Source organism: Narcine bancroftii, chromosome 5, assembly GCF_036971445.1.
Source record: "Narcine bancroftii isolate sNarBan1 chromosome 5, sNarBan1.hap1, whole genome shotgun sequence".
NCBI classification, from domain to species: domain Eukaryota; kingdom Metazoa; phylum Chordata; class Chondrichthyes; order Torpediniformes; family Narcinidae; genus Narcine; species Narcine bancroftii.
Genome location: NC_091473.1, coordinates 244362984 through 244383061, shown reverse-complemented (window position 1 = coordinate 244383061; position 20078 = coordinate 244362984). Strand labels below are relative to the sequence as shown.

General features: G+C 38.7%; 1 protein-coding gene across 3 annotated transcripts in view; it reads left to right on the top strand.

Annotated features, from left to right (window-relative positions):
* The window catches only part of LOC138765128 (leucine-rich repeats and immunoglobulin-like domains protein 2), a 62461-nt gene that overhangs the window by 35630 nt on the left and 6753 nt on the right, over positions 1 to 20078 (top strand). For all 3 annotated transcript variants that reach the window (XM_069941921.1, XM_069941922.1, XM_069941923.1), the window contains 10 exons: positions 1066 to 1209; positions 4876 to 4956; positions 6675 to 6746; positions 7629 to 7697; positions 8901 to 9064; positions 11091 to 11411; positions 13968 to 14249; positions 14751 to 15200; positions 15832 to 15984; positions 17843 to 18001. In XM_069941921.1, coding sequence (XP_069798022.1) covers positions 1066 to 1209; positions 4876 to 4956; positions 6675 to 6746; positions 7629 to 7697; positions 8901 to 9064; positions 11091 to 11411; positions 13968 to 14249; positions 14751 to 15200; positions 15832 to 15984; positions 17843 to 18001 — 1895 coding nt within the window. The remainder of the gene's footprint in view (positions 1 to 1065; positions 1210 to 4875; positions 4957 to 6674; positions 6747 to 7628; positions 7698 to 8900; positions 9065 to 11090; positions 11412 to 13967; positions 14250 to 14750; positions 15201 to 15831; positions 15985 to 17842; positions 18002 to 20078) is intronic.

The window sequence follows — 20078 nt, the reverse complement described above, 5'->3', positions numbered from 1 at the left end:
TTGTTCATAATTTTATTCACTAATGCTACTAGATTTACAGTTTATAGATTTGCAATTTTAAACACTATGGTCCACGATTTTAGCCACCCCCAACCCTATTCTCTGGAATTCCCTCCCTTTCTACCTCTATTTCTTGTAAATAATTCCTGAAAACCTAGTCTTTGTAACTTGTCCACGGTTGTCAAAATGAAGAACCATTTGCTATTTTTTAACTTCAAGTTGTTGTTTTATGTAGTTAACATGATAGAGTATTGATGTGTTTACTCCAGACTTTTTTTTAAAAAGAGGATGAAAAATTGCATTTTTCCTCTACAAGCAAATTTTTAGCAACATTTCATTGTAACTCCCAAAGTAATCTGGACATGGATACAGCAGTAGTTATGCTGTGCTTTTCATGATGTAAAACTGGATTGTCAATCTGTCTTTGAACCAGAGTACATTTTCCTGTTTCTGTTCATCACTAGTTAAGCTAGCCAGGCGGCCCGGTTAGCACAGCGGTTAGCGCAAAGCTGTTACGGTGCCAGCCACTGACCGGGGTTCGAATCTGGTGCTGTCTGTAAGCAATTTGTACATTCTCCCAGTGCCTTCATGGGTTTCCTCCAAGTGCTCCAGTTTCCTTTCACCCTTCAAAACATACCGGCGTTGTAGGTCAATTGGGTGGCACAGACTGTATGTCTTTTTTTTAAAAAAATCACTAATTCCAATGCTGCTTCTATCATTCTTCCGACAGACCACTCCATGATTTGGAATTGACAACAAAGCAGTGTTTTTAGACCAAAGAAAATGCCAGTGGTTATGGCTTCATTTTTAATACTGCTTTCTTTGTTTTAAATCATAAATAATTTATGTTGGCTTTCTTTTTACAAGTTGGTCAGCTGCTGTTAGAATTTTCGCTTTTTATAATGGTTGCTGCTTTGTGACTTGTATACACTGGGATTCTGAGTAGTGTTGCTGTACCCAGATTATGAATAGTCAAGGTGTTGTCAAAGGGATGGGAGAGTTGTATTAAAATAAGAACATAGTTTATTTCAAGCTTTCTAAATTATTTTATTTCTTTTATTTCAGGGACATGACCTATAATCAGCTGACTCGTTTAGATGAGTATACATTTATGGGCTTGAAGTTGCTTCAGAATTTGAACATGGGAGACAACAGAGTGAGTTACATCGCTGATGGAGTTTTTAGTGGCTTGTCTAACCTGCTTACACTGTAAGTATGCAGAGGAAATAAGGTTGTTCAATAAAATAAATTGACATGGAGATTGAAAATATATCATTTGTTCCACATTCTGTAAATTGTACTAAATGAAACTTATAAGATTCAATGAGAATGGGGTTTATCTGAACCTGCAGTAGTTATGGAAATTGTTGCTGAATGATTTGTGTCCTCTGTCTCAATCATCCACAATGGATAGTGAAGCTGTGTTTGCTACAGTTGTATATGCAAGTCATTGAAAGAATGTTCAGTTGTACTAGTCAAGTGTTATGGCTTCAACGTTAAGGTTCCTTTTTTATCACGTAATAATGCATGAAGAATGTGATATACTTTAACTTCTGCCTGCCAATAATATTGCCTGGGTCCCTTGCAGTACTCCTGTTCAATTCATCGGTAACCCAAGCTCCAGATCCAAACCTCCGATATGATCAAGAAACATTCAGTGCCCGAGGATCTTCAGGAACCCTTCTTGCCCTCAACACCCTCTCGAGTCCCAGTTCCAATACCTCGTTCACATGAGCCAGTGTCCAGCAGTCCAAGTGGATTCCCCGACTGTGTCTTCTGCAACTGCTGAGCCCCTCACTGGTCTGCTGCCATGCTTACTTTCCTGTAGGCTCGTCTCCCATGCTTTTCCTTCTCTATTGGGGGGGGGGGGGGGGGGGGAGTGATTTTTCTTCTATTTCTAGTGCCCTGTGCTGGTCTGTAACCCCTTGTGGTCACTGCTGAGCACAAGTGCCACTGTCTTGGAAACAGATCTTGTGGTTACAGGATTTCATATACAAACACAGACCCTTTTACTGGCTGTTTAAAACCGGTAAAGCAGCCAGCTTTAGGACTGGGTGGTTAAAACCTTCAGAGTAGTGCTGTGTTATAGTATCTGCTTGCATGATAGTGAAAGCTGTAAAAGTTGGAAAATTCTGAGAAAGCCTTTGTAGAAATTCACAAACATTTTGTTTGGTTCTAACCCATTTGATGTCAATAGATCTGCAAGTAGTTATTTAAATTTTACAGGAAAAGAAATTGCTACCAAGTTACACTTAACAATTTAACAATTAAAATCTTAAAATGGCAAAAAAGGCAGAGTTCTTAATGCAATATTCGTTGACATATTCCAAATTAATTCTCCCTCTTTTGTAATTTAGGATCCACTTAGTTGAATTGCTGAACTGAGCTGATGTGAAATAGCATGAAGTCCTAAATTAAATTGAATGGGACTAAGTTGTGTGCTTTTTTTGGCTTTTGGTTAAGTCTTTAGCGGATAAATGATCACAGTTGATCTAGATTGGTTCAAAGTAGTATAAAGCAGAAAGGGAACAAATTAAATTGTTGTTTTATTTTTTGGAGTGGGGTATTTCTTCTGTTTAGGGTCACTGTCCATATTCACATTCCAGGCCTTTACTGATTGACAAGGCTCCAACCATTGACGCCAGACCAGCTGTGTGGAAAAAGGAAAGCGAATTGATTAGGGCAAGGGCAAAAGGGTGAAAATTTATTTTGTCATGAATGGAAAAAAATTGGAATTATTTTGGTTTATTTTAACTTCTGGATTAATTTTCCAATTTGCATCTTGTTTAATATTTCCTGTGGTAGAATTTGAAACTTTGCTCAAAGACACAATTTGTGTGATGTTATAGAGCATCAACCAATACTTGGAGCTCAAAACATGGAGGCTCTATTCTCAGAGCATGTGCAAAGCAATGGAAACTAACTTCATAGAGGAATTCTGTGGTAGAGTGCCATCGGCAAGCATTACCCATTTGCCAATTGAATTTGTGCGCAAATTTACAGAGTTTGATTAGATTTAAAACCAGAACAAAAAAATTAAATTTTTCCACACTGGAAGTCACTAATTTTTTCCTTGTTCACACTAAAATGTCTAGGAAAAAAAAGGATATGACCAGGCATGTTTTGTAGCATCTTCAAATTCTGATTTTTAAATTTTTTTAATTTAATGTGAGAATCTTGGACTCGTGTTCACTAAGCTGTCTGTTCTTGCAGTTTGCTGCAGTATACGTGTTTGGGGCATGGTGAAAATATATTTTAAAAATATTTTTAAATTAAATCTTGCAATAAATGCCATTCTTGGTAGCATAGTATCGCAAAGCTTTCACATGAAGTTGATCATGAGTATGTTGTATATTTGGATTTCCAGAAAGCGTTTGATAAGGTGCCGCACAAGAGACTTATCAGTAAGTTACAGCAAAGTGGAGTCCGGGGAAGTCTATTGGCCTGGATTGAAAATTGGTTGTCTGACAGGAGGCAGAGAGTCGGGATAAATGGGAGTTTTTCAGGTTGGCAGAGAGTGGTAAGTGGGGTGCCGCAGGGATCGGTGTTAGGCCCACAACTGTTCATTTACATTGATGACTTGGAGGAGGGGACAAAATGTGGTGTAGCCAAGTTTGCAGATGACACCAAATTGAGTGGAAGAGCAAATTGTAATGAGGATGTGGAGAGTCTGCAGAGGGATATCGTTAAGCTGGATGAGTGGGCAAAGGTCTGGCAGATGGAGTACAATGTTAGTAAGTGTGAGGTTATCCACTTTGGCAAGAAAAATAAAAGAGCTGAATATTATTTAAAGGGTGAAAAACTACAGCCTGCTGTTGTGCAGAGGGACTTGGGAGGGCTTGTGCATGAATCACAAAAAAGTTAGGTTGCAGGTGCAGCAGGTTATTAAGAAGGCAAATGGAATGTTGGCCTTCATCGCTAGAGGAATTGAATTCAGGAGTAGGGAGGTAATGTTGCAACTGTACAAGATACTGGTGAGACCGCACCTGGAGTACTGTGTCCACTTCTGGTCTCCATATTTGAGGAAGGATATACTGGCTTTGGAGACGGTCCAGAGGAGGTTCACTAAGTTGATCCCTGGGATGAAGGGGTTGACTTATGATGAAAGATTAAATCGTCTAGGATTGTATTCGCTCGAGTTCAGAAGAATGAGAGGAGATCTTATAGAAACATATAGAATTATGAAGGGTATGGATAGGATAGATCTAGGAAGGTTTTTTGAGCTGGCCAGGGAAACTAAAACCAGAGGACACAGTCTCAAGATTCGGGGGAGTAGATTTAGGACAGAGATGAGGAAAAATAGTTTTTCCCAGAGAGTAGTGAATGTTTGGAATTCTCTAAGCAGGGAAGTGGTTGAGGCTGCCTCATTAAACCTATTTAAAATTCGGTTAGATAAATTTTTACATGAGAGAGGAATTAGGGGATATGGGGAGAAGGCAGGTAGGTGGAGTTAGGTCATAAATGAGATCAGCCATGATCGTATTGAATGGCGGAGCAGGCTCGATGGGCCATTTCCTACTTCCTATGTTCATGGTTAAAAACAGAAATCAGGGAAAGAAGTACAGCTAGTCCCTGTGGAAAAAGTCAGCACTTATTAGGTTTCAAGCCTTCAACAGAAATGTTGAACTATTTGTGCCTATTTGGGTGCTAAATCAATGCCTGTTTCTATCATTCTGACCCTTCATGCTCAGATTTTGTAGTGACACCTCGTATTGTGCAGTTGGCTAACTGAAATAGGACACATTCCATTTATTTGGTTGATATATATTTTAAATTGTGTAAAGTATCAATGCTGGTTTTTTGGTGTTGGTAAGTGAGATCATTCCCCCCCCCCCCCCCCCACTAAGTCTGGTAACAGCAGGTTTCTTTCTGCAGGGATATGAGGAATAATGAAATCTCATGGGCGATTGAGGATTCAAATGGTGCTTTCACTGGATTAGACAAGCTTCAAAACTTGTATGTATATTGTGAGTTGCTTGAGGCTCACTCTTAACAATGCCTAACTAATACACCTGCATTAAGAATAAACAGTTTAAAACTCAAATGTCAGTGCAAAATGTAAAGTAATTTGGGAAAAATCAGAATTGGAGTCCTTAATTATGTAAATTTCACTTTATTCGGGTAAATCCTATAACTTATCACATTTAAATTCAAACCCCAGTTGCTGGCACTGTAACAGTGATCCACTCACTGTGCTGTAACAGTGATCCACTCACTGTGCTGTAACAGTGATCCCCTCACTGTGCTGTAACAGTGATCCCCTCACTGTGCTGTAACAGTGATCCCCTCACTGTGCTGTAACAGTGATCCACTCACTGTGCTGTAACAGTGATCCACTCACTGTGCTGTAACAGTGATCCACTCACTGTGCTGTAACAGTGATCCACTCACTGTGCTGTAACAGTGATCCACTCACTGTGCTGTAACAGTGATCCACTCACTGTGCTGTAACAGTGATCCACTCACTGTGCTGTAACAGTGATCCACTCACTGTGCTGTAACAGTGATCCACTCACTGTGCTGTAACAGTGATCCACTCACTGTGCTGTAACAGTGATCCACTCACTGTGCTGTAACAGTGATCCACTCACTGTGCTGTAACAGTGATCCACTCACTGTGCTGTAACAGTGATCCACTCCCTTCCCCAAGTTTACAGATAAAGCCTCACTAATATATTTAATAATATACCAATAAAGATACTTACTAGGTAGGGATAGGGAGACACTTTTGGAGAGTCACCCCAGTGGTGAACAGCATTGACCTGCTCTTCATGGCTGACACCATTTTATACAAACAACATTATTGAAACTATTCAAACAACTACTTCAACCAGGACATGACTAGAGCACTCTGCTAGCTGAATGTTTGCTTCCACCTTCACCAAGGGGTTGTGTGTTGTTTTGGAGAACATCTGCTTTTACAATTTTAAGCTTTTATATATTTTTTTTGCCAGTTGGTTGGGTTGCCGGTCACTCTTTTTTTTGCCAGTTGGTTGGGTTGCCGGTCGCTTGAAATCTGGATAACTGGGATATTGCTCTTTTTTTAAAATAGCAAATTACGTTGATTCATTCAAGCAGAGTAACATTTTTACTTTGAAAGCTAAGCTGTATTTAATTTGGTTTGTACCTCCTGCTAAAGGTCCTTGCTTGTAAGCAGACACTCTTGTGGTTTAACAATGGCTTCGTTGCTGTGCTGAGGACATCGCACACATTCTTTACTTTAGTTTAATGCCTCAATTTATAGTCTGATGCCTTGTTCCACAGATATTTTCTTTGAGTTGAAGAGCCCTCCGTAAGGTTTGAACCTATCTATGCTAAAGGTCTTAACATGTCCAAATTACAACACTAGTTAGAGTTTGAGGATTGAAAGAGATATCAGTGAGAATCAATTGTGATAGCCAAATTTGCTGCTCTGTCTGAGGCATAGCCTTTGAGGAACAAGCAATGTGTTTGTTGTTGATATTTTTCTGCTGATTAGATTTGGTAATCTGTCAAGATCCATCCAACTTCTGTTGCAGCCTTTTCACGGATTTGTGTGTCTGCAGCTGCAATAAGAATTGTAGTTTAAAATGCATATTGTGACTTAAAAGAGAACAAAAAGCAGCTAACCTGTGTAGATGACTATTGTAGAGCACCTTTAACTGTCATCTGTCAATTGCCTCTTTTTTATATAGGATTCTACAGGGAAGCAAAATAACTTCCATCACAAGTAAAGCATTTTCTGGACTAGTAACCCTTGAATACCTGTAAGTATAAATATTTAAATAAATTTCTAATCTCAAAATCCAATCCCAATTAAAGTGTGGATATCATAAATATTAAAATTGAAACATTCTAATTCTACTAACTAAATAATTTTGCAAGTAAGAGTTATTTACTTGTTTCTACCTCATTTATTGAGGTCTGAACACAATGGTGTGCCACTTCAGCTAATCTTATGGGCCTGAAGCAACCATGTTTTTTGGCAATAACCATGCATGCTTAGAGATGGAATTAATCACACAGAAGCATTCCTCTCCGAGTACTACATTTTCTGTCTGTTTAGTTTTTAAGCAATGGAAATTAGACATAGGGTAACACAGCAAGTAGAGCTAGCTGTTGACACTACTTCAGTGACCAAGGTTAAATCTCTGAAGGTGTTAGTCTCTGTGAGGTTTGCACATTTTGTTTAACTGCATGGATTTCCTCTGGGTGATCTGATTTCTTCCCACATCTCAAAGCTAGGGTGGTTGGCCACTGTAAATTGCCCCTAGTGTGTGAGTGTGGAGTAGTATCTAGGGGGAATGCATGGGAATATAGGGAGAATAAAATTAGTTATTGTAAATGTTAGTTGTCACAGACATACTGGACCAAAGGCCTTGTTTCCCGTCTGTACGATTCATTGACTCTATTTTGTTAAAATCTGTTAACTTGGAGAAAATTGTTTAGGGGCCTTTCAGATAAAATGTGTTTGTTCACGTGAGCAGGCACGAACTCTGAAGACTAAGTACTTACTTTCCCTTAGGATGTATATGCAGACTATGAAATGTCAATGACCTCCCTTTCATAAGTATGAGAGGTGCTTTGTTATGCAACTATTCATTTTCCTTTTACTTTCTACTTCAGCAATTTTATTATCTTCCTTTTAGGGATCTGAGCAATAATGCCATAATGTCAATTCAAGGAAATTCTTTTGCCCAAATGAAACTTAAGGAGTTGTGAGTATTTCAAAATGTTCTCACTTCTTAATACTGCATGAGCTCATTTAATGAGGAAGCCTCTTCCCCCAATAAATATGCGCTTCAGTCACATGTAACAATGTTGCATTGTTTGGTAGTTGTCAATAAATGCAGGAAAGTGGTACTGGTATGGAGATGGGATGTCGAGGTAGGATGAGGAAAGGTGGGGCTCTGCATAATTTAGAAAATGAGTGATTTCAGTAAACTGGATGGCTTTGAAAGAGTGGATAAATAGTCATTGCTGTCATGGGAAGTTGGTGCAGGTCAGCACAAGGCAATTTGTTCTTGTGAAAGAGTTCAAATCGTATAATTGAATTGCCCATCTTTAGTGCTAAAGATGGTGGAGAGAGTGACGAAGGCTATGTTTCTGAGATGCTGTTTCATACAACTCTACAGTTCACGAACAAGATGAAGTGCCGGTGATGCAATTGTACTATTTCAAGGCTTCTGGTACTTTAGCTGCAGTGTGGTTGGATAAACTTAATAACTGGATAATTAGCTTTAATAAGCCCCATTTTCATGCAAGAATCATACGAAGTGATTCAACTCCCAAATCCTGCAATGCCAGTTGTTAGATTGTGACTGATGTGCATCTTTGTTTATCTGGATTGCTGCTGTATCTCTTGATGCTTTACACACAAAAAAAAATTAGTTGAATCTTTGAAACGGATGGGACACAGATCCTATCTTGTCCCATGCCTTTTAACCACAAACTCCATTACTTACAACCATGGAGAATCTTTCATCATAAACCACATGTCTGAAAATTATGATGAAACCGAATGCTAGCATGGCTGTTGCTTTCCCATCTCCCACGTGGATGAGATATAAACAAACAATGGTCATGTACTTTCATTGAGCTTTCTTGGTTAATGTTACTTCCAATTGTAGATGTTCAATATATTCTCTGCTGAGAACTTTAAATTGCTTTACATTACAGCCATTGTTTAGCTGCTGCCATTTGGCCTTTCATATAATACTCCTGTTGTAGTATGTTTGCTATTTCTTTTGTGGAACAGCCTTTTCTGAGATTCAAAAAGAAATTGAGGCTTTTGCTGTCACAGCATTCCCTGAACTTGACTCCTTTGAGCTCTTTGCCAAGAAAATCATCCTGAGGTTCACGTTTACTATGAAATGTGTTTGTTAGATGTTCAAAAAGGTATTTTTCTTTACTATCCACAGAGTTCTGAACACGTCCACTCTTTTGTGTGATTGCCAGTTGAAGTGGTTGCCTCAGTTTCTAATGGAAAAAGAGTTTCAGCACATGGTCACTGCTACGTGTGCTCATCCTGTGTGGCTAGCAGGAAAAAGCATCTTTAATGTCGATGTAGAGGACTACATTTGTGGTTTGTATCATTTGTATTTATTAATTTGTGGAAATACAACATTTAAATAAACTGCCTCATCTCATTTTAAGGTAAATTGTTTTTCTTACCCTTGCATTCAGCACGAAATAGTTTTAAATAAAGGCCCCAGTAATTGTGATAGATTCTTTTTTTTTTTTTTTTAAATTTTTTATTTTTCACACCATAAATCACAATAGCCATGATACACACTTTTTCTTTTCCACACATTTACAGTGACTTTTTCTCCCTCCCCCCTCCCTCCTCCCAAGCCACCCCCCCATCCCCCCCCCCTCTCATCCATTTTAGTTATACAATCTAGGTTGCATTAATTCAGTCAGACAATGTTGTCATTCAACAAAAATACACCAGAAATTCTACTGAGTCCATTCTTTTCTTTTCTTCTCCTTCCATCAACTTAGGTAATGTTTGTTCCCGGTAGGTTTTCGCTATTGTATTTAATGTAAGGCTCCCATACTTGTTCGAATATTTCAATATTATTTCTTAAACTATATGTTATTTTTTCTAATGGAATACATTTATTCATTTCTATATACCATTGTTGTATTTTCAAATTATCTTCCAATTTCCAGGTTGACATAATACATTTTTTTGCTACAGCTAGGGCTATCTTAACAAATCTTTTTTGTGCATCCTCCAAGTCAATTCCAATATCTTTATTTTTTATGTTACTTAGGAGAAAGATCTCTGGATTCTTTGGTATATTGTTTTCTGTTATTTTATTTAATATCTGATTGAGATCCTCCCAAAATTTTTCTACTCTCAATTGTGATAGATTCTTAATGAAACTTGGGAATATATATTAGTAGCAAATGTTATGAACTTTAAGTCAGCGAATTAGGAATTAAATATACAATTTGTTAGCTCTATACTCTTATTTAAACATTTTCAGGTGCATACAGAATGACTTGGTGATCTTGGAACCAGAACCAAATAAATTTTGGGATTTTCAACCATTTTTATCTACCCTCTTATTGCGTTGATAAATCTGAGAACTAATGAGGAAAGGTGTTATACCAATGTGCACTCAATTAAAATAAGTTTCATTAGACTATCCTTGCATTTTCAAGTTTAGAAATTAAGGTTGCTATACCATTCCTACTATTAGTTAAGGATCCTTGTCATCACAAAGTGCTAAACACTAATGGATGCAGCTTGTTTCAAATTGTGAGGGTCAAATTATCTGGTAAATATGGTGGAGACTCCAGTGGGATTCTCCTTGTTTCCTGTAAACCTACAGTTTTAAATTTGGAGATGGTTAAGTTTAAGATCTTGTTAAAGAGATATAATATTTGAAAAATATACAGACTGTGGTTTTCAGGGTTTCAACCTTCACTGAATAAAATGTATTCCCTGGAGTTGTAGTGGCACCTTAAACATGATGATATTTAATATAGATTTTGAATACTTGGACGATGAGATGGCAGAGGGAAAGAACAGTAGTAAAGGAAACTTTTGTGAGCCAATGTTTGCAGTGCTATGTTAGTAATTTATTGGTTGTCTTACTGAATTATAAATTGGTTGTTCATGTGTTGCATTATTTTGTCTCCATATTAATGTTCGAACTGGAAATTGCCTTATAAAATTCCTTGTCTTGAAGAAACATCTATTAGCATTTATAAAGTTTTAGATTAGTTGGAAGTTTAGCTATTTTGATAGTTTTCAGTCTCATTAAAATAAAAAATGAATGAATAATGAGATTTTTAAAAATTTATTTAGTATTTGGGGACAGATTTGATTTTTGGAGGGAATTACTTGGCTGTTATTCATTTGATATTGTTTAATTCCAATTAATTGAGTGTGACTTTTAGCATTGAATTCTTGTTTTAATTTACTATTGGAGCATTTAACTTTTGCTTTTAACACAGATTGTCAAGCAATCGTTAGGAGCAGAAAGAAAAGCGGGACCTAATAGAATTATTCATGAATGCCGTAGTCCAGTTCTATCAAACTCTTGTGATTAAGTTTGTGTATCATGGCCTAGTTCTTGATGTTTTTCATTCTGTAGATGATTTCCCAAAACCGGTGATCACCATCCATCCTGAAACCACTGTGGCACTGAGGGGAATGAACATCAGCTTCACCTGTAAAGCCGGAAGCAGCAGCGACTCTCCCATGGCAGCTGCATGGAGGAAGGACAGTGAGTTGCTATATGATGCCGAGATTCAGAATTTCTCCAGCCTGCGCGAGAAAGATGGTGAATTCATTGAATACACCACTGTACTGCAACTTCGGAACATCAACTTTACAGATGAGGGGCGCTACCAGTGTGTTGTCACGAATTACTTTGGTTCAAACTATTCCAACAAGGCAAAACTTACTGTGAATGGTATGTGTATTTTAGTGAAGTAGGAAGAGATGTGGATATAGTCTGTTGTTAGCTAGAATTTTGGAGTATAGTACAATTACTTTTCAAACTTCTCTGGTACAATAATAAGAGAACAAATAAGGTGATGACTACAGCCATAATTTCTTATCATGAAATTGTTTGGGTTATTTACAGACAATTCCTCGCATCATTTCCATTAATTTTTTTCATTATAAATTCGTATGCCCATATTCAGAATCAGAATTTATTGTCATGAACATGTCACGAAATTCGTTGTTTTGCAGCAGCGTCACGATGTAAACATTTTTAATAAACCATATTTCAAGATAAATAAAATGGAGCAAGAAAGACAGAGAGCTAGTGTCTATGGTTCATTTTAATGGAAGTGATCTGTACAAACCTTCCACTGTAATCGCATCCTTACTCCCTGTCCACAACTGCTGCCCAGAGGAAACATTTGCAATCTGGCAGATTTATTTGAGTAGCTGTCATTAATTGCTGGTGTGATTTTTTTTTTAATGGAAATGAAAAAAGCTAGATTAGAATATGACTTTTGAAGCAGAAAGATAAATAATATCTCAGCTGACCTCTCAACCCCAAAAACAAAAGCTCATACCACAGTCCAAAATTATGCTTTAATTTAAAAAAAAACTCTGATAATCAATTTTCAGGTATTGGAATATTTGGATGGAAAGAATAGAGAGTGTAATGTCCCTGTATACCAGTAGAGAGCACCATCTCAAAAAATTACTTTTGGGTTACTCTGGCTTGTTCCCTATGCTTTGCAGCCAGAGAGCCATCAAGTGGAACATTTCAGTTGTAGCTTAAATATCTGTTGACAATGCAGTGTGCCAATAACGTGTAAGCAGGGAAGAACATGTTTGATTTCAAATTGACTACAGAAAAATCTGTTTTGGAATTCCTTTTAAATGAAAGGAGGAAACAGATTATGTAGTAGAAGCTACAGCAACTTCTACCAATCAAAGTTCAACTATATTGTCAAAATGCATGCATGTCAACACTTGCAACCCTGATTCTCTTTCTGCAGGCCAGGCAGAATTTCTAATTACTGGTAACTAAACTGTACTCCAAGAAGTGTAAACAAACTGCGCAAATACAGAAGTATAAATATACCATAATAAATAATTAGCAAGTACAAGTCCTGTAAAGGAGTCTGATAGTTGGGGGAGTTGAAACTATTCCTGAACCTGGAGGTACAAGTCCTATGCATCCTTTTGGCAGCAGCATTAGAAGTATGTCCTGGATAGTGAGGATCCGACAGCAACGTTCTGCATAAATGTTCTCAATGGTGGGGAAAGTTTTGCCTGTGATACCTTTGCAGGATTTTTCACTCAGGTATTGGTGTCCCCACACTGGCCATGATGTGACTGCTCATCACACTTTCCACTGCATATCTGTAGATCTTTACCAAGCTTTCCAGTGACGTACCAAACCTCTGCAAAATCCTCGGGATATAGAAGTGCTGACATGCTTCTTTCACAATGGCATTAATGTGATAGGCCTAGGACGGGTCCTCTGAGATAGTGACCCCCTAGGAATTTAAAATTACTGACCCACCTCTTTATCCAATGATTACTGAAACATACACCTCTGGTTTTCCTTTCCTAAAATCATCAATCAGCTCCCTGGTTTGGTGACATTGAATGAGAGTTTGTTAGCATACCATTCAGCCAAGTGTTCAACCACCCTCTGTGTGTTGACTCATCGCCTCCTTTTATACACCCCACTATGGTGGTATCGTCAGTAATCTTGTATATGATGTTGTCTCGAGCAACAGAGTCATTGGTGTAAAACAAGTAGAGAAGGGGGCTAAATATGCAGCCCTGTGGTCCTCCGGTGCTGTTGGAGATTGTGGAGAAGATGTTTTTGCCAATCTACACTGGCTGGGATCTCGAGATCCAGTGGGGTATTGAGGTCCAGGTCTTGTGGAGTTTGCCGATTCGTTTTCAAACTATTGACAATAAAGAGTATTCTGATGTATGCATCTTTGCTGTCCAGGTAGAAAGAATAACTTCTACAGAAAGATGCAATGAATGGCATACAAACAATTGGCACAAAATAAAAAGCTCCTCGGGCTTAATGGACGGGAGAGTTACCCACTCACTCTGCCTCGATACAACATTCTCATTTTATGCAACTTTAGGTTTTTGTTGATGCACTTCATTGCAAACATGTAATTGTGATGTTGCACTGAATGTTTCTGTAATTGGAAATATTAAAAGAACATCCCTCCATAATTTATGCAGTCTCTTTCATTATAATTGCAACCTACTTAACAATTTTGAGAGCATTGTGTTCTTATTTCAGCCCTTGTGTGCATTTATTTTCACTTCCCTTCCCATTGCCGTTTGGCTGCTTTAGGTACTAAACTCTCCAGTCATCCTCCCATGCCAAAATTGTAGCCCTTTGCCAATATTTATTTGTCGTTTATTGTATTACGCTGTCATCTTAACTCCTGGGCAATGTTTTTGGTTATTATTTGGAAGATATTTGTAAAAATGCAAGGTATGCTATTCATTGTTTTGTTCCTTGTAGAACTGCCCTCGTTTATGAAAACCCCCATGGATTTGACAATCCGGACAGGAGCAATGGCTCGGCTGGAATGTGCAGCAGGGGGCCACCCTATACCACAGATTGCTTGGCAGAAAGATGGTGGCACTGACTTTCCTGCAGCACGGGAGAGGCGTATGCATGTCATGCCAGAGGATGATGTCTTCTTCATTGCAAATGTTAAAATCGAAGATATGGGCATGTACAGCTGTATGGCGCAAAATGCAGCAGGAGGCATTTCGGCAAACGCTACTCTCACTGTCCTAGGTAAGAAGTTGGCTTTTATGTAACATTTGAGTGTATGGTATGGCATGGGACATGTGTGGCAATTTAGAATGTCATTTGTTGTGTTAAGCAATCCAAGATTAGATTCTGTTCTGATGGATGGTGGTGCCTGTTAAGTGAAGACTTATTTTGCCTCTTTGGATGTTAATTTATTATAGCTATGATCGTTTGATAGATTTTGATGTATACAACTAATCAAACCAAGTTCATTTGATGGTGAAGCATCATTATTTTTCCAAAACCACGTGGAACCTTCCCATCTCTCAGCACCACATATTGAACTACAGGTTATGGCTCTGAATGATGATATCTATTATACTTCTGTTCGCTGCAATGACAATTTAAATTTTAAAGCTGTAATATTTTTCACTTGAGGTGTTTGAAACAGTTCACCTGTCTGGTCTAAATTTCCAAGGTGGATTAATTTGCTCTCCTCTTTTTCCCCATTCCTTTCCCAAACCTTACGGTTGCCACCATTCACAGAAACTCCTTCATTTATGCGACCATTGGAAGATCGGACTGTAGCCAGAGGGGAAACTGCTGTTTTGCAATGTATCGCTGGAGGCAGCCCCATACCACGAGTGAACTGGACAAAAGATGATGGCCCACTAATCGTAACTGAGAGACATTTCTTTGCTGCTGCCAACCAGCTTCTCATCATTGTGGATGCTGGCCCAGAGGACATTGGGAAGTACACCTGTGTCATGTCTAACACACTTGGGACTGAGCGAGGTCACATTTACCTGAAAGTGATTCCAACTTCGAACTGTAACTCCATGCAGAAGGGCTCAGTGTTCGAAGAAGATGGATGGACAACCATTGGGATTGTTATTATTGTTGTTGTGGTCTGTGTGGTTGGCACATCTCTAGTGTGGGTGATTGTTATATACCACATGAGACGAAAGAGTGAGGATTACAGCATCACACATACAGGTAGGACAGATTTAACAGAAAACTGTATCTTGTGAAATGTAGACTTCCGAAATGTTGCTCAGAATTAAGATAAATAATCCCAATGCATGACACCTTCCTGCAATGGGTGTGCTTCAGATCCTCCAGATATGAAGATGTAACTGCAAATATGAATCCTTGTAAATATAAGCTTTATTATGAAAACTAGGCTGTGCATCCAGATGTTTTCGTTTAAAAAGCCTTCAGAATTGTTACGTCATGAATAGACATTGTATGGTTCACCAGGAAAAGAATCTGTGTTTGTGATTGTAATGTCCCATTCCTTTCCAGCTGCTGAAGACCACTCCACATTTCATCGTTAATTTTCCAATCTCGGTCTAATTATCCCTGTCTCACCCTATTTCACCTGAAGTCCAGAATTGGGCCTTAATTTTCTGCATGAAATGAGTGTCTCGTGTAAAATAAGATTGTGGATTTGATCTGAATCTGAAAATCACGTCCAGTTCTTCAAAAGAATATTTAATATTTATGTGTGTGTGTGGTTAAGAGCAACCTTTGCAATCGGATTGGCTTGAGGTGTTGAAGATAAAGTGATTACTACACACTTGTCTGTGGTTCTATCAATGAATGCTACTTTGTTCTGTTTCCACAGATGAAATGAATTTACCTGCTGACATCCCAAGTTACCTTTCTTCTCAAGGAACTCTGTCTGAACCTCAGGAAGGCTATAGCAACTCTGAAGCTGGAAGTCATCAACAGCTTATGGCATCCACTGCACATGGCTGCACACACAAAGGAAATGAGGGTCAGCAAAGTTGTTCCTGCTTTTCCACAACAACTTTATTGGAGTATTGAGCTTGGCTTGCCTTGATGCATACTTTGTGTAGGCAGGTGGTGGAAGAAGAGGAGCCTGATTCCTGGCCTTAAAATAAAGTAATTTTTTATGTACAAGGTATAATTGGTTTAGATGCTAGAAAAAAAATCAGTGAAAGTGAAGATGTAAAATAGGTGAGTTGTTGAAGTATTTGAACATCTCTTTAGAGAAAGATAAGAGTGAGAATAGGATGTGATGTTCACTATGAGTTGTCAAAAGTGAAACAATTGACTTCTCGGTATAAAGGAGTTGCACCATTTTCCAAAAGAAAGTCTGAACCTATAGTTTTGCTGTGGCCTGTATTTTGAACAGTGGAGATCTTTCAGTTTGTAATTAAGCTAGAGTGACTGGTTTTTGCACAGAATTTACAACACAGGTAGGTCATTCAGTTAACACTGCTGTTTTGTGCTATCTTTACACCCCATGCGAGCCATTGTTTTAGTCTTATTAGATGCTAATTTCAAAACATTTAAAAAATTTTTTTTAAATTTAGAAATACCCCATGAGTTCAGGCCCATGAGCCCGCGCTGCTCAATTAACCTAGAAAACGTAGAAGATAGGAGCAGGAGTAGGTCATTTGACCCTTCGAGCCTGCTCTGCCATTCAATGAGATCATGGCTGATCTTAAAGTTCAGTACCCCGTCCCCGCCTTCTCTCCGTAACCTTTAATACCCTTATACTGAAGAAATAGATCTAATTCCTTCTTAAATATATTTAATGAACGTGCCTCTACTGCCCTCTGTGGCAATGAATTCCACAGATTCACCACCCTCTGGGAAAAGAAATTCTTCCTCATCTCGGTCCTAAATGGTTTGCCTATTATCCTCAAACCATGGCCCCGAGTTCTGGATTTTCCCATCACTGGAAACATCCCATCTGCATCCATTCTGTCCAATCCTGCCAGAATTTTATGTCTCTATGAGATCCCCTCTCAATCTTTTAAACTCCAGCGAGTACAATCCCAATTTGCGCAATCTTTCCTCATAAGTCATTCCTGCCATTCCAGGTATCAGCCTGGTGAATTACCTCTGCACTCCCCCATTGCAAGAACATCCTTCCTTAGATAAGGTGGCCAAAACTGCACATAATACTCCAGGTGGGGTCTCACCAAGGCCTTGTACAGCTGCAGTAAGGTATCCTTGTTCCTATACTCAAACCCTCTTGATATGAAGGCCAACATACCATTTGCCTTTTTAACTGCCTGCTGTACTTGCATACTCGCCTTCAGAGACTGGTGTACAAGTACCCCTCGGTCTCTCTGCACTTCTCCATCTCTTAATCTATTGCCATTCAAATAGGAATCTGCCCTCCGGTTTGTATTACCAAAGTGGATAACCTCACATTTATCCACATTGTAGTGCATTTGCCATGGATCTGCCCAGTCCCTAAAAGTTCTGAAAGGTGGGAGGAAACCACAGAGCGCCCAGAGGAAACCCACACAGACACGGAGAGAACATACAAACTCCTTGCAGACAGTACTAAATTCAAATCCGGGTCATTGGTGCTGTACTAGCATTGTACCAACAGCTATATGCTAACTGTGCCACCCCTAATAAAAATTAAAATGACAAATAATGTTGGTCACTGGGACATGAGATTGAGGATGTGTGGGAACAAACTAATTAGACATGTCAGGTAATACATTCTGGGTCTCCAGGAGGTTTACTCAATTACCTCAGTTTACTCTGAAAGTGGGCATATTCTTGGACCTTATTTGTTGTCATTCTCAAATGCACATCCATCTCCTACTTTTGTATTTTCATTCTGAAATGTTATGGTTTCCCAATAGGTTTTTGCTATGTAGACACTGGGAGTGAAACTGATGCAGACCTTCTGACCACACCACTTGCAAACAATCTGCATGGAAGAATAGGTTCCTTGTATGCAGGCAGAAGCAGTTTCCATCCAAGTGAGCCTCATGAAGGGCTTGCCCAGCAGGCCAACACAGGTACGTATCACAGGCATTAAGGTGAATACTAATCTTCCTTTGTACAGACTTTGAAATGAAATTTAGTGTAAGGAAAGGCCATTAATCCTAGTAAATAGGATTGATTTCAGATTTGGTGTCAGATGTTATTTCTTTCTTTGCGTCATCCTGGGCCTTTTTGGGCCAATAATCCCAATCTGGTTTACAATCAGTAAGTTCATTCTTGCTCAAGTATATAATTTAGTCTTTCCTTGCACTTGAAAACTCTCTTTTGAATGAGATATTGAAATAAGTTTTGACTATACAAGATTTCTATAGTACAATGGAGGAGCAAGAAACTTTCTTAAACAGTGCTGGCAAAACAGAGTAATTCATCATTGAAAGTTGCTTTAGAAAATTAATTTTGTATTTGTATTTTGCATTTTTGATGCCTTACGATCCACAAAGAACTTTTATTGTAGGTGTGGTTGCATTTGGTTGAACATCCAGGAAATTTGCAGACTGCATATTCCCATAAAGAGCAATGATGTGAGCAGCAGCCATGCAGTTTTGTGTTTAAGTATTTGCCTACAACCATCAGGGATGCACACTTAGCCCACTGATCTACTCCTTCTACAGCCATGACTGAGGCTTGTCACAACACTCACATTCTAACTATGAATTTGCCAATGACATCACTGCTGTTTAGCTGAATCAATGAGGAAGCGTACAGGTGTGAGATAGATCAGCTATTTGAGTGCTGTAGCAGCAACAACCTGAGCAAAACTAAGCAATTAATTGTGGAGTTCAGGAAAGGCAAACCAGGAGAACGCATACCAATCCTCAGAGGGGTCAGCAGTGGAAGAGGTCAAGAACTTCAAATTCCTAGATGTCATCGTATCTGAGGACATGTCCTGGAGCCTCCATGTTGATGCAATCATGAGGAAGGTTTGCCAGCGGCTACATTTGTGAGCAGTTTGGAGATTCGATAGGGTCACCAAAGACTCAAAAACCTAGACAGTTGTACCGTGGAGAGCATTCTCTCTGGTTGCATCGCTGTCTGGTATAGAGGTGCCAGCTCCAGAGGGTTGTTAACTTGGCCTGTGACATCACGGGCACCAGTCTTCACTCCATCTAGGATATCCACAAGACATGTCAGCCTCTATCCTCAAGGTCCTCCACCACCCAGGCCATCCCCTCTTCACATTGCTACTATCAGGAAGGAGGTGGATGAGCCTGAAGACGCACACTCAAAGTTACAAAAACAGCTTCTTCCCTTCCACCATGCATGCAATTTCTGAACGTCCATTGAACCTATGGACACTACTTAGCTTTTTCTCTTTTATGCACTAATTCTTTTTTTAAATCTTGAATTTACAGCATTGTAATTTAGAGCAATTTAACACCTATAATGCACAATACTACTGCTGCAAAACAACAAATTTTATGTCATGTTCATGACGTTAAACCTCATTCTTATATTGCCCAACACCCCAAGAAGAATTCTTGGGGCCAGAAATGTTCTTTTACAATATTTTTATTGGTTTCATCAAATAAATGTTTCATGGGTATATGACAATGAAATTTAACAAATCTTGTATAGTAATAAAAATATATTGAAACCTACCTACGTTACATTATACTATATTAATTATCAATTCCCTCCCTTTGAAGGCTACTGGCTTAACACATTTAGTCCATTACTAACAATAAAAGGTAAATAATGGGGCCAAAAACCAGAAACAAACTAATCTTACAAAATTTAAAAATAATTGAGAAAGGAACGCCGTAAAGAAACAAAGTTAAGATTCGTTTCAATAGTGGAACATCTAATATTTTCCTAAAGTCAAACATGCCATCACATCAGACAATCATTGAATGCGAGTCGGAGGTACAGCATCTTTCCATCTCAGTAATATGGCCCTTCTCGTGATGACGGAGGTGAGGGGAAACTACATGGGATTGTTAAGCAGTCAGTATCGAACTAGTTGGCCCACTTATTCCAAAGAGAGCAAGAAAAGGATATGGAGTCAAAGTAATATTAAGAACTAAAGATAAGGTACAAGGCCAGAAATTTTAAATGGACATCTGCTGCAGTATGTAGTAGCAGTTGTAAATG